Source organism: Triturus cristatus, chromosome 9 (genome assembly GCF_964204655.1).
Source record: "Triturus cristatus chromosome 9, aTriCri1.1, whole genome shotgun sequence".
In the NCBI taxonomy this organism is placed as follows: domain Eukaryota; kingdom Metazoa; phylum Chordata; class Amphibia; order Caudata; family Salamandridae; genus Triturus; species Triturus cristatus.
In genome coordinates this window covers 1132873121-1132888566 of record NC_140592.1, presented here as the reverse complement: position 1 = coordinate 1132888566, position 15446 = coordinate 1132873121, and the positions used below count along the sequence as shown (strand labels likewise).

The 15446-nt window shown below is 47.6% G+C and overlaps 1 protein-coding gene across 2 annotated transcripts in view; it reads right to left on the bottom strand.

The window, feature by feature from the left end:
* PRPF39 (pre-mRNA processing factor 39) overlaps positions 1–15446 on the bottom strand; it is a 487671-nt gene that overhangs the window by 56054 nt on the left and 416171 nt on the right. For both annotated transcript variants that reach the window (XM_085627039.1, XM_085627040.1), the window contains one exon: positions 15117–15191. In XM_085627039.1, coding sequence (XP_085483165.1) covers positions 15117–15191 — 75 coding nt within the window. The remainder of the gene's footprint in view (positions 1–15116; positions 15192–15446) is intronic.

Sequence of the window (15446 nt, the reverse complement as noted above, 5' to 3'; positions counted from 1 at the left end):
GAGAATCCCAGATTTGTGAGGGTGTCTGTTACGCGTTTTGCGTGCCTCTCGCACTTTCCGCGTGAGTTTGCCTTGACCAGCCAGTCGTCCAAGTAGGGGTAGACATGTATTCCCTGCCTTCGTAGGTGCGCCGCTACCGCCGACAGGCATTTTGTAAAGACCCTTGGTGCTGATTTTAATCCGAAGGCCAGGGTCGTGAACTGGTAGTGTTCTTGTTCGATGTTGAATCTTAGAAGGCCCTTGTGCCTTCTGTTTATTGGGATGTGAAGATAGGCATCCTTGAGGTCCACGGTGACCATGAAGTCCCCTTCTCTTATCTGTGGCAGAACCTCCTGCAGTGAAGTCATTTTGAACCTTTGCGTTCTGATGAACTTGTTTAGGTAACGGAGGTCTAGTATGGGTCTGAGGTCTCCGTCTACCTTCGGAACCACGAAGTAGTTTGAGTAGACCCCTTTGTTGCGTTCTCTGAACGGCACTGTCTCTATGGCTCCCTTTTGCAGGAGTTTCCGCGTTTCTTCTCTGAGTATTGCCAGTTCTTGGGCCGCTCTCAGTCTTCCCCTTGGTTTCCTGTTTGGAGGTCTTTTCTCCAAATCTACGCAGTACCCGTACTGCACAACGTTCCGTATCCACTTGTCTGTGGTTATACGCCGCCACTCCTGAAGGTAGAACCTCAGTCTTCCGCCTACTGGTGTCGTATGCTCGTAGGCTCTTGAATTTTCTCTTCCCCCTGATGACACTTTTTTGCGCCTCACCCTTGGGGTCCTGACGAGGGTAGGCGTCCTCTTGCGTGCTGAGTCACTTCGTCGAGGGCTGTTCGCCCCCTCTCCTCCTTTGGCCACGTCCGTTCCCTCTCCCGCGAAAGGACTGGCCCCGAGGTTGATATTGCCAGTTTTGCTTCTGCTGACCTTGTCCGTGACCTTCACCCTGCTGACTTTGTTGGAACGCCTGGTGCGACGTCCCCTGCTGGCTTCCTCCCCTACCGTAGGGTCTTCGAGGGATTTCCTCGCCTCATTCCCCTCAGCTGTAGGGCCCCCATGGACCTCGCCGTCTCGTTTTCTTTTTTCAGCTGGGTGAGCTTGTCGTCCACTGTTGCTCCGAACAGTGTCTCTCCATTGAAGGGGGTGCCAAGGATGTTGTTCTGCACTTCCGGTTTGAATCCCGAGATTCTTAGCCATGCATGCCTCCTCTCTGTGACCCCTATGGCCATGAGTCTTGCTGAAGTCTCTGCCCCATCCAACGCCGTCTTTATACAGGAGTTGGCGATGTTTTTGCCTTCATCTATCAGGTGAGAGGCTCTCTGCCGGTATTCTTCGGGGAGGTGCTTTACTAACTCCCCCATCTCATCCCAGTGCTGGTATTGGTGTCTATTGAGGAGTGCATTTGAATTCGCCATGCGCCAGTGCATTGCGGCGTTCCTCTCGACCTTTCTTCCTGTGAGGTCAATCCTCCTGCTCTCCTTATCCGGGGGTGGGCCCGAAGTTGCTGGTACGTTGGCCCTTCTCCTGGCCGTGGAGGCTATGATGGAGTCCGCGGTCACGCTACCCTTGATGTAAGGGGGGTCCAGGGAGGAGTGCTTATATTTCTTCTCTGTCCTGGGCGTGATCGACCGGCAGGTCGCAGGTTCCTTGAAGGCTTCTCTCCCCTGATTCATCACGCTTTGTAGCATGGGGAGGAACTGGCTCCTTGTCTGGATGGGGAGCAGTGTCTCGACGAGAAAATCGGCTTTCGGTTTCTCCTCGTCGAGTTTGACGCCGAAGGCCATTGCTGCGCTCCTGACCACCATATTGTAGACCCCGATGTCGTCGGGTGGCGAAGGCCTCGAAGGGTACGTGTCCACGGGCTCCTCCGGGTTTTCTGTGTCGAGATCGTGCCATTCGACGTCGTTGCTGGTAGATGCCGCCGATTCGTAGAACGACCGTTGTTCTTCTTCCTCGGCTTCTCCCTCATAATAGGGCTCCTCTTCCTCTTCGAGTTCTCTTGTCAGCCCTTCGGCGTCGAACTCGTCTTCGACCTCACCGACGTCCGCTGATGAAACCGTTGGAATCTTGAATTCCTTCATTCTGGCGTCGAACTCCTTCTTTCTTTGAAGGATGTTCTCCCTTTCGGCCTCGAGGCGCCTCTTCTTTTTCTCCATCTCGGAGATGCTTTCGGCGTCGACCGCGGGTCTTTTCGATGAAACTTGCGTCGACGTCGAACGTTCTTTTTGCGTCGATCGGCCCGTTTCATGGGATGCTTTCGACGACCCTTGCCTTTCGGCGTCTTTCGGCACCAGGGAGTCCTTATCTAAGGATCCGCTCGGCCTCTTGTCCGTGGTTCCCCCTTTGGACGTCGAAGTTTTCGGCGCCGGGGCTCCCTTCGTGTACTTTGACTCAGATTTTCTCGAGTCACCCTCGTGTTGTCGAGGTACTTTCTGTTTTGCGCTCGACGATTCTCTTACCTCGTCTTCTTTTTTCTTGTCGGTCTCTACGACCGTGAAGTTTTCGGCTGTCTCGGCGTCGTTGTCCTCGTCGTCCGAGGAGAGGCCCAGAGCGTAGAGCGTCGGGGGCTTCCCCTTGCCATCCATGCTGGCGTTGGCCCTTCTCTGCCGCTCTCTCACCCTGAGTGTCTTCGGCGCGAAGGCTGAGCAGGCGTTGCAGTCGATACTCTGGTGATCGACCGGTAGGCAGAGGTTGCAGACCGGATGCTGGTCTTTCTGCGCGAACTTGTGGTGGCAGTTTGGGCAGAACTTGAATGGCGTCTTGTCCATTGCGCTCAGGGTCTCTGAGCGTGCATTCTCCAAGGCCGTCGAAGAAAAAGGGCGCTGGTCCTCCTTTCTTCGCGCTCCTGATGAAATCTTTTCCTTTCCTGATATCTTCTAGTGTTTCTATCGACGAAACTCGCTTTTCTTCCTTCTTCCTTCGAGTGTAATTCTGGAGCTTCCCGATGACGATCCAGACCCAACGGCGGAAAAAAGAATCTGAAGATGGCGCCCCAAAGGTGGGACTTCCGCAGGAAGCACGACGACGTCACGGGAGGTGCACCAAATGGTGTACGTCGACGCCCACCTGGGCTACGAAAAAAAAAAAAAAAAAAAAACAAAGAAAAGACTACGAATCCGGACCCAACCACAAGATCGCGGAATAATGCACAGCATAGTGAATCCAGAAAGATTCACGCTGCAAAACTATTGTAACCCGTGGATCCCATATAATCTATCCGTAACATTCAATAAAATGCAATTGTTCTACCACCTTCAAGAACCATCTGTTAAACAGCAGATACTACAGTAACGTTCATCAATTGTGCTTAGAGTATATTTTATTGTTGGTGTGTGCTGAAGCTCTCATAGTGACCTTGCAGAGGGTGAAGAAAGAAACACCAGCATGAAAGGCACATGTGATCGACACACCCTTCATGCAGTGGACTAGACTCTTCTCTTTTATTGAAATGAAAGATGGCCTTATCATGCCAAAATATATGACAGGCTAAAATCCTTCTAGAAGTACCTTCCGACAAGAGCCATCCTTTGCCTCGATGACCAAAGGTCCAACAGCTGGTCAAAGAGTAATAATGCATTCAAAGGAAAAACTGAAGAAAAAAACTGACCTCCAGAGAAAGGATTAGACTTTACTGTTGCAGTAGGAGGGTTCGGAAATAGAGCAAAATATTGGGATCAATGAGATAACTGTGTGTAAGAGCCTTCAGAACCTAGGTACGGAATAAAGTGTAACTTTGTACCTTCCAAAAAGAAGGCATGTTTCCTTGGTCTTGAAACCTTGTATGCTTGTGATGAAGATGTGAAGAACAACAGGTCCACATACCAATACAGAAACTTCCTATTGGCATGAAAATAGGGATCTTCAGCAGTGTCAGCATAGAATTCAGTTACCATGCACCTGGTGGCTAGGAAACATTTGGAAATACCTATACAACCCCCTCAAATTTCTTCACTGTGCATGGAAAAAAGTGAAGTCAACTTTCTTATTTATTTTACATCTGTATCTATGAACATCGTTTACTTCAATTACCATATACATACAACTTTGGTCCCCACATGTTTCTTTACAGTATTACATATACAACATATCTCTGTAATTAACTTTCGCCTCCCCAACATTCCAGTCCCAGGTCAGTCTGCATCAGGCTACATGATCACATACACAATTCAGAAGTATATCTATCTGCTAAAACACACACAGTCTAGGCAGCTTTCCGCATTTATTCTCTTCTGTGGGAGGCTTCCCCATCCGGGGATGCAGGTGCTTGGCCTCCCTGTATATCTGCAAACATACCAGCAGGTCCTCCTCAGCTTTATCATCCTTCCGCACAGATTTCATTCCTACCGATTCTGCAGTCGCCCATTCGCACACATCTCTTATCCAATCTGTATACCTCGGGGGCTAAGGATGCATTCATGCTATGACTACCCGCCTCCTAGCCAGGACCAGTCCCAGATTGACAAATCACCTGCTAAGTTTCTTGTTCTTTGGCGCAGGCAATACTCCCAGCAGTGCCTGCCTAATCTCTCTGGGAATACTCCAGCCTGTGACCTCCCGTAGACATGCAAGTACTTTCTCCCAAAAGGGAAGCTGTACAGAACATGACCATACCATATGGAGGACGTCTGCCCCTTGTTGCTTGCATCTGGGACATTCATCCCTACGGGATGAGTAGATTATATATAGCATGCGTGGGGTGAGGTATACTTGATGTACTAGCTTATATTGGAGGAGCTTGAATCGTGCATTTGCACTAACCCTCCGCACCCCCTCATGTATCTTTCTTCAGTCACTCTCTGTCAGGGGTTCATCTAGTAACATATCCCACTGGATTCCAAGAGTCTCTACCGGTAAATCATCCCTCTGTGCTCTATAGAGATGGGAGATTAGTCGCCTCCCCATGGCCATGTACAGCATGACTTTCAGAGTGTTAGTGGAAGGGGTTCTTCCTGGAATCCTGGCCAAAGTTCACTTGCAACACTAGACATTTTCCCATATTGAAAGAATAGGCCTGGTCCTAGGTCAAATGTTACCTGTGCCTCTTCCTGAGTCACAAACCTTCCGTCCACATAAAGGTCCCCCAGTGTCTGGCAGCCGCCATCCCTCCAACGGCGTACTAACATGGAGTCTGTGATACTGGCGAATAGGCACTGTGCCCACAGGGGCATATCAGGAGCAAAGGGGGATGCTGCACCACCCGTCTCACCGCATTCTCCCATACTACTGCTACTCGACGTACACATACAGACATTCTTTGTGGACTCTGCCCCCCCCCCCCGCCAACAGTCGCTTCTCACAGTTTTCCTCGCTGTCTAAGCAGTGAACCACATGCTGCAACTGAGCGGCCATGTAGTAAAACTCCAAGCGGGGCACCTCCAACCCTCGCTTTTCCTACGCCCTCCAACGTTGTCAACATCACCCTTCTGCGATTCTTCCCCCACAAGAGGTCTACCAATAGACTCTCTGGCGTATGGAAGTACGCTCGCGGGATTATATAGAATGAGTGCTGCAGTGTATACAGGCAGCGAGGCAGAACAATCATTTTAATAACCGCAATGCGCCCTATGAGCGACAGCAGCAGATCAACCCGGCCAATGTTAAGTTTGAAATAGGCGGCAGCTGTGTTCACTAAGCGGATACTCGGGTATCATGTCCCCTCTCTCGGCCACGGCTATTCAAAAAGACAGTCAACTTATGCAGAAATTTCAAAACAGTTGTACAATAGTGGCAGCTCCTCCGCTAAGGTGGAGGAGCATCGCCCCACTGCTCTCAGAGGAGTGTAAAAGCAAAACTAAAATGATAACAGAAGTTATTTTTACTATCATTCTATTTTTAGTATAAGCACGGTTGGACAGGCAGGGCTCCCGTGACTTCCAGGAGCAGGAGTTGTTGCTGCACTCTAAAGTGGGCATGACCTGTGGGCCGGACAAACAGTCATGCACACTTTGCATGTTCTTCAACAGGCTGCATTACACAGCCTGGTGGGGAACATGCCCAGCCTCCCATTCCCCATCTGAGCGTTCAGACCAACACCCCCTCATGCCCCTCGACTCATTCCCTGCCAGCCACTACTGCAAAAGATATGTCATTATGGAACTATGATTCAGACCAGAATTGGCTTTGTGCAAAATATATGATTATTTGGTAGTAAGGCTGAATTGATTGAAGACGAAAACCCTGCAGAGAAAACAATCGGTATGGCTGAGGGTGTTTGAGCTTAGGTCAACGCTGTTTTTTGGTTGAATGTCGATAAGGGCAAATGCAAGGTACTGAAGTGCTATGCTGTCAAAATCACTTTTGTTGGGCCTCAATGCAGGGCTAATCTCTGTTTGGAAAGGGCTGGGTTAAGTTCTGAGGGCAATTTGAGGTCTGACAGAGAGGTATACGAGGTACGCATAGCAGTAGTGAATTGGCCACACAAGGGATATCAACATGAAAGTGCATGATTCTCTTCTGATCTTACTAATCAAAACAGGTGTGTATGTAAACTAAAGAAAAGCGTAGACAAACATTGCATATCAGGTCATTTAATGTGCTTTCCCTGATTATCCGGATGGCAGTGACTGTGAACAAGGAACTAACATTTCGACTTTTTCTTCCTGCAAATAGGTCTTGGTTTAGCTGTCCCAATTGATGGGAGCTCTGTAAATAGTGAGGATGCTGTTACCAAATGTAGAAAACGAGACTTTATTTTACATGGTCACCCCAACTTTTTGCCTGGTACCTGGCGTGATGTCGACTGGAAGTGCACTGGGTTCCAGCTAACTAGTTCCCCAGTGCCAGAGCTCTTTCCCACAAGGGCTGCAGCACAAATTGTGCCACCCTATGAGACCCCTCACCAAACTCATACAGGGCTGCTATCACAGGCTGTGTGATCTGGTGCAGACAAAAGTGAAAACACTACCGGACACATCCCTGTGTGCCAGGTCCCCTAACATTGCATGTAGTACTTGTAATTCACCCCCTTCAGCAGGCCTTACGGCCCTAGGGCAGGGCGCCTAATATTACATGTGAGGGCAAACCTGCATGAGCAGATACGCCCCTGTGCTAGTCAGTTCCATTACTGCCAGTACAAGCGATCAGGGAAGCCATTTTAGAACGCGTGTTGGACATTGGTGAAAATGAGTTCCCCAGCTACATGATGGCTTTCACTGAAAATAGGGTTGTTTGGTATCAAACATCTTGTATTAATAAACCCACACTATTGCAGTGTTGGATTACCAATACGTGCACAGAGAGAGCACCTTAGAGGTTCACCCTGAAAACCTACGAGCCTCTGGTCTGCTAGCTGACTGGTTTCTGACAGCCTGCCACCCAAGACACTGTTCTGACCTCCTAGGGTGAGAGCCTTCTGCTCTTGAGACACAGAACAAAAGTCTGTCTGGGAAGAGGGTATTGCACCCCCTCCACATGCTTGAATCTATCCCCTTCATCATGGTGGGAGTCCCACAGTAACAGTAAAATAGCAGTGTAACAGCTTAAAGGATAATCTCCCTTGCAAATCAATAGCATTTAGTAACCAGTTCACCTCACTAAAAGAACATCCAAACTGCAGCCAATCACATCACAGACGCAGAGTATCCATCCCCTGCAGGGCCCACCATACCTCAGATTTCAAGCACAAGTGTAGTTAGTAAAATAACAGAGGTATGGAAGGTGCACCTGTAAGGGGAAGACGGTGGGCCGCAAGTGAATCTATAAAAGATATCAATAGTGTAGAACCATAGGGTACAGGTAAATAACTTGCTTTTTCTCCAGTATTGTATCTTTTATAGATTCCCATGCTTGAATCAGACTAGTAAGCAGTACATAATGGTTAAAGGAGGTGGGAAAAACAGGTGAACCATCCCACGATGCCACCATAGTATTTATTTATATATATATATATATATATATATATATATATATATATATATATATATATATATATATATATATATATATATATATATATATATATATATATATATATATATATATATATATATATATATATATATATATATATATATATATATATATATATATATATATATATATATATATATATATATATATATATATATATATATATTTATATATATATATATATATTTATATATATATATATATATATATATATATATATATATATATATATATATATATATATATATTTATATATATATATATATATATATATATATATATATATATATAAAAAAATAAATAAATGGATGGGTGACTTCTACCTTGGACGATAGTGCACATGGGCATTGACTCCATCCTCAGATTGTTTATCGCCATGGTGGGAAATGAAGTCAGTAAGAAGTAGAAGAGATGTGAATGTATCTAATTAAGATAACACTGGAACAGATACAGGCTCCGGGGAGGCGGGTGGGCGTATGAATCTCCGCAGCTCTACATGCCAAGAACAGATGCATACTGGTACGCAGCATTTTCCGTTCAAGGCATATGAGCTGCGGAATTCATACTGTAGCAGACTGTATAGCAGTGTCTCCCCTCGCTGTGGTCGCGTGTATCAGTTGCAGTGGTTTGAAAAAGTGTCTTAAGAACAGACTGGCCTACAGAAGCCTGTTGCTTCGCCTGCACATCTATACAATAGTGTTTAGTGAAGGTGTGTGTTGTAGACCATGTGGCTGCCTTACAAATGTCTTTTAGGGAAATGTTCCCTAAGAATGCCATGGCAGCCCCCAGTTTGCGAGTTGAATGCGCTCGAGGGAATTGTTTGCGTACATTTTGCTTTCTGGTAACAGCAAATACAAAAAGAAAAAGGATAAACTCACTTTCTAGCAGCACCTTCGTTGAAGAGAGGGTTGTGCAAAAAGAACTGCTAGCTCTAAGTTGAAAAGTTCAAGGTAGAAACACTGACTGAGCAGAGCTCAGGGAGACTCCCTAACACACGACGTGTGGTAAGAAATCTAGGTATGGTGCCCCTGCAGGGGATGGATACTCTGGGTCTGTGATGTGATTAACTGGAGTTTGGATGTTCTTTAATGAGGTTAACTGGTTATTAAATGCTATTGATTTTCAAGGGAGAAAATCCTTTAAGCTGTTTTACTGCTATTTTACTGTTACCGTGGGACTCACACCATGCCGACAGGGAAGATTCAAGCATGTGAATCTATAAAAGATACAATACTGGAGAAGTAGCCATCTTTATGATAGCATAAGTAGGAATTCTGGGATATGGTTATACCCACTTTCCACAGGAAGTGGTAGTATAGGGGCGTAGTGACCCCAAGGATCAGTAGTCTATTGGCTACTGCTCTACCCTCACCTAACACCCATGAATTCAGTATTTAGGGGAGCCCCTGGCACCAGACCAACAGATTCAGCTGACCTGAAAGACTAAGAAGGACGTGAAGTCACATTCTGCGAGAACAGAAGATACAGCAACTGACTTGGCATCAACCCTGCCAGCCTGCATACTGACTTCCCCAACTGCACCAAAATGTGACTGTCCTGCAGCTACCGAGTCCTCAAAGCCCGGGAGACCTGCCAGCACTTCTCCCAGTAATCAAACCCTCCCAAGAAGTAGCGCACCTGATTCCTGCGGACATCCACAGACCCCTGGAAGGACTCCATGACTGCAGAAATCCAACGCCTGATGACACCACTGTATCCGTCGCTCCAAGCCCAAGTGGAAGTGTGCCAATAGTGTCAGTGTGGTTCACCTGCCAATCAGAGACAGAGTTCACTGTGGTGATACTTTTCATGGACTCCCCAACGTCACCTGCAGCCTCTGCATGCAGGACCCCTCTACCGCGACTGCACATGGTAAGAAAAAACCCAACGCCCAAGGACACCTTTGCACCTGTTGCACCTGGACCATGGAGAAGAGGACCAACGGTGTCCCTATGTTACCGAGCACTGAGAGTCGTGAGCCCCCCCTTGGTTCAGCCTGACTGGCCTCCCAGTCCGAGCCTGCAGACTCTTTATGCGAAGACCGATCCTCATGGACTAACATTAAGCACCCGACGCGGTTTGGCACCTCTGCACCCAATCGCCCTAGTGCCACTGGTGGTGTTCTGCTGGTGCTGCCTTGGGCCTTGCCCACCCCGTCACCTTAACTCTTGAAGATTGGTCCCGTAAGTCGCTGTATTATAACCGAATGACGCATTGACTTTTTCTCCCATTGGCTAACATTGCAGCTTACAGAAAATGAAGTAAGTGCCTATTTCTATAAACAAAAGTACTAACCTAAACTAATGGATTCTGGTGCCAAATCATATAGTAAGATACAGATTATTTTTAGAAACTGGTGTGGATCTCCTCCTTCAATCGTGTGTTTCACTTATTCACTATTGTGTGTATATTTTCAGATGTCTTGCACTCCTCTGTGATAAGCCTAAGGCTGCTCGACCACACTACCCCCTAGAAGAGCACCTTGAGATTGACATTGCAAGCCCCAGTCCACTAATAAGGGAACGCCTGGAATTTGATAAAACATAAAGGGCCAGCTTCCATCAGGCACCAAGCCGAAGCTGGGTGTGGTTAATGTCCGAAGTTGACAGTGTGCCAACAATGACCCAAAGGCAGTGGCGGTCCAGAAGCCTGCCTCGATGGGTCCAGTGTGTCTGAAAGCCCCTTGTGGTATAGAAGCTCGGAGGTGTCGTCGGGGTGAGACAGCTGTACTCACAACCTGCTGAGCCGGCAGGAGCTCTTCAATCCCGAGGTCGGAGCCGAAACTCTATGGTTGAGAAAGCCTCCTTGTCAGCGGTCGAAAGCTCATGATGATATCCCCCCTCGAGGTCCTGAGTGCTGTAGAGGTCTGAAGCATCTTCTCCGTTCATGTGTGACATCTCAAGCTGACAAGCCCAGGTGTCTTGAAGGGTCTTCTTGAACCGAAAGGACCAACATGCGTCACAAGAGGTCTTGTCATGCTAGTTGAGAGTCAGAGATTACAGATCTGGTGAAGATTGGCCCAAAGGTGCTCCGCTTGACACCAAGGGCAGTATCTAAAGGGTGTCCATTCCATCACAGCAAAGGCATGAATGGAGTGGACCGAATGGACAGAAAATGAGGCCTCAATGGGTGAGGCCCCACCGGGGGCCAGAGTCAACTGGCATACTGTCCCAAACGGTAAGTGGAAGAGTCAACCCAATATGACAGGAAAGGGGCAAATGCAATCAAAAACAATATAGACGATCACCACAACATAGTCGATCTAGAGCAGCGGTACTCAAAGTACGGCCCGCGGGCCAGTTGCGGCCCACCAGCCCTTTCCATGCGGCCCTCGTGTAAAACAACAGACAGTTGGCAATCAACTGCAATTCCGCCTGTTATTCCTCGGGGGCCGCATTCACTGGGTAAAGAAGCCTCCGCAAAACCAGTGCCTCGCAAGCAGAGGCGCAACTAGAGCTAAATTTCGGCGGCGGGGGGAGGGGGGGGCTTGAATCTTTAAGCTTTAGGCAGAGTGGAGCTGATTTCGGGGGAGGGGGGGGCTGAATCTTTAAGCAATAGGCAGAGTGGCGCTGCAGGGCCTCTTAGAAGGGGTGAAACAGCGAGGCCTCATTAACATGCAAATGTTCTTTTAAAGACCTGTGAAGTGCTCGGGTGCGGCTGTGTGTGCGCAGCGAGGCTGTCTCATCCCGGCTGCCACACGCGACGGGGGTGGGGGGGGGGCTGAAGCCCTTTGAGTCCAATGGGTGTTGCGCGCCTGATGGCCTGTGTTACCCAAGCAACCTCTCGCAGATCCTCTGCCCTTAAAACTCGATGGGAGATAAGACGAGTGAACAGCAACGCAAGGACCTGCTTTTTCAGCAGTCTCTCCTCTGCGGGCCGCACACCACCGTAGGCATCTCTTATGCCTCTCACCAGGGCCCACGAGCCTCGATTTGCTCCTACCCCTCTGTGGCGAACAGGCTAGCATCGCTGGTGCTGCCCTACCTGCGGCCTCACAATGCGGCCTCCTCAAACCCACCCAAGCCCGGGAAGCTGTCTCATCCCGAGCTGCCACACAGAGAGATGGAGGGAGACAGCGAGAGGGAGGGAGACAGCGAGAGGGAGGGAGACAGCGAGAGGGAGGGAGACAGCGAGAGGGAGGGAGACAGCGAGAGGGAGGGAGACAGCGAGAGGGAGGGAGACAGCGAGAGGGAGGGAGACAGCGAGAGGGAGGGAGACAGCGAGAGAGACAGAGGGAGGGGGAGGGAGACAGAGGGAGGGGGAGGGAGACAGAGGGACACAGAGGGAGACAGGGAGAGAGAGAGGGAGACAGGGAGAGAGAGGGAAACAGGGAGAGAGAGGGAAACAGGGAGAGAGAGAGAGGGAGACAAAGGGAGGGAGATGGAGGGAGACAGAGGGAGATGGAGGGAGACAGAGGGAGACAAAGGGAGGGAGACAGAGGGAGGGGGAGACAGAGAGAGGGGGAGACAGAGAGAGGGGGAGACAGAGAGAGGGGGAGACAGAGGGACACAGACAGAGGGAGAGAGAGAGAGAGAGAGAGAGAGAGGGGGAGACCGGGAGAGAGAGAGTGAGACCGGGAGAGAGAGAGTCCCTGTTTGGCAGTATGTCGTATGACCAAATGGGCTGCTCTATATGAGACAGCACGTTGCGTACGATATACTGCCAAACAAGGACTCGGGGAACTTTCATTCGCATACTACTGACTGTGTGAGCCTCTGAGGAAGAGAGTCATCGAAACGCGTCGGGCTCAGTCAGGTGTGAATAATTACAGGCAAGCGCGACGAACCATACCTAATAAAAGCTTGTGGGGAAAAGCAGCTTGTGTTCAAGTGCGGTTCTTCTGATGGACAAATCCCCAATGAACTGTATACATGTGTGTGTGTGTGTATGCTGGGTCCGGTGGCTCAGTGGACGAATGCGTCCGCTGCAGGGGTCTGTGTTCAACCTCATGGTCAGTTTTTTTTAGTTGCTCTAGCCCCGCCCCCTCCACCACTGACCCCGCCCCCACAGGTGCGGCCCTCGGCCACAAACCACACTGTAAATTTGGCCCCCGAGAGAAAGTTTGTGAGTACCCCTGATCTAGAGCATGGAAGCACATGTCAGAACCTGATGGCAGAAAAAAACCCAATCTAAATGGAGCCGATGACCATGCGCATTGCAAGTAAGAGGTGGAGTCACATTACCCTATGACTCAAGAAGAATTATTTGAAGAAACTAGATGGCATGAGTATGCACAGGATGTGTATCTACGCTATACATGCCTCGAATATTTTTTTCTCAAGTAGTAGTCGAAGTCACAGAAAACTGCATATACTGGATGGCGGGAAACGGGTGAAAAGATGGTGGACATAAAATGACGAAGAACTGCTGTTCCCACTAATGCATATTCCTTATTAGTGAGTCGAGACAGTAATGTGAGCCTGTATTATTTGGCTGCCACGCAGATATCTGGTAAGGGTTCATAAGCAAATAGAGCAGTATAAGTGGACACTGCTTTAACTTTCCTGTCTAATAAGCGTCCTGCCTTATGATGGCAGAATAATATGGTTGAGAGGAATGTGCTGCTGTTTTGAGAGAAAAGCCCTGTTTAACAGTACTGTCTGGGCCACGATGGGGCGATTAGTATGAGACAACATGGTTTTTGTTCCATGTTGCTCAAAACCTTTGGAGGGGGGGGGGGGGGCGATGGGGTTGGAAGGCATAAGCGAAGGTTCCTTATCATACTATAAGAAAAACAATTCTCCCACAATTCCTTTTCAGCGTACCTACTTGCTTAGAATCGGTATTTGCAGTTATGGCGGTTTGTGAACAGGTCTATGCTTGGTTTTCACCAGGGATGAAAGATGGTTGTCAAAGGGTGTTAGTTTAATTCCTATTTGTGACACTGTTAATGCTCTGTTGAGTTTCTGCCTATTTATTGTTGCTGCCCGCACATGTTTTGCTGTTAGCATAATGTGATCGTGAACTGTCCATTTCCAAATTTTTTGTGCTCCCCCAAGAGTGAACATGATTTTTGTTCCCACTTGTACTACAAGGTTTTTGTGCTACCTTTATATACCAGTACTGAGGAACCTGTGATTCTTGAGAGGAAGGACTGAAAACTGACATGTAGTTTGGTTTCTTTGGTGACCATTTTCCATGGACGTCCAAACCCTGGATATACACTTCCAAGTCTTATTTTATTTAAAGGTTTTATATAGCGCTAGCTGGACCCTGAGGCATCAGAGCGCTTTACAGAATCAAGAGCCAGGCAATAATCATAGGTTGAAGTTACATAAAATATAAAACAAGGGAAGTATAGTTTACAGAGGAGCACACAAGAATAAAACAGAGAAACAACTAAGGCCATGAAGGATGGAAATTACTGAAATGAAGTCCATTGAAAACAAATTGGGGTCCATGGAGAGAGGGACATAAGGAACAATAGAGGTAAACACAATGAAAGAGGTAGCCAACAGATCAACAGAGTTTGAACTGTTCAAGAGAACCTATTGGAACCAAGGTTCAGATTGTTCATGGGCTCCAGTATTTAATGAGGAGACAGCGTTTCAAGTCTCTCTTGAAACCCGGGATTGCAACGTAGGTCCCTCGGGAGGGAGTTTCAAATGCTGGAAGCATTACCTGAAAAAGAGCGAGCTTGGGTGTTTTCCTTTTTAGTTTGGGAGGCACGAGAAGAAGAGCGGTGGAGCTTCTCATAGGTCTGGTACTTCTTGCTTTTGTGAGTTTGTCGTCTAAATAGTCAGGGGAATGAGAGTGAAGTGGTTTGTGGGTGATGCAGGCAGTCTTTTAGATACATCTTCCTTCGATGGGAAGCCAGTTTAAGGACTTGAGGAAGCATCCCTCTCCTCATCCTTCAACATAGAAAATTTCGCTTTGATAGTCTGTTGCACAGCACAGAAGTGCTCATGCTGCAATGCTGCCCTAAGTGTTATAGAAAAGTTTGAAAACAAAACCTAGCTTCTGGAGACTTGAGGCTTTTGTCAGCATTTGGAAATAAACATCTTAGCACCTCCAACAGTTATATTTGATATATTGAAATGTAAGTGTGCGAGGACTCCGAACACAGGAGGGAATATTAGACGTTTATGACCATAAGGGAAGACCCTAAATTCACTTTTAAATACAAAGAATGAAGTTGGTGATTGGCAATACCTAATTTCCACCCATTTATATACTAAGAAAACATGCTTTCACACCATTTATGTTTGTCATACAATCAAATTGGCATACCCATTCTCGGCTTTTCTTTTTAAAGCATCTTGCTCTTGTAGAAGCTTTTGATGTTCATCATAGGCTGTCAGAAGTCTGCAGAAAAATACAAACGTTTAATGAAAATGTTTTAGTTTCAAACAGCATCAATCTGCAAATAAAATGTTATCAGCTATATGTAGAGTGTGAAAGCTCGCTTTTTAATTGTATTCTACTTGTAACTGTAAAGTCATCAATATCCAGAAAAAAAGAAACCAAAAAACAAGCAAACTTCAAAAAGCTGATTTGCGGACAGTCACTCGTGGCTCTATTGTTCTTTCCATCACCGAAACAGGGCTGCTGCACTACTTC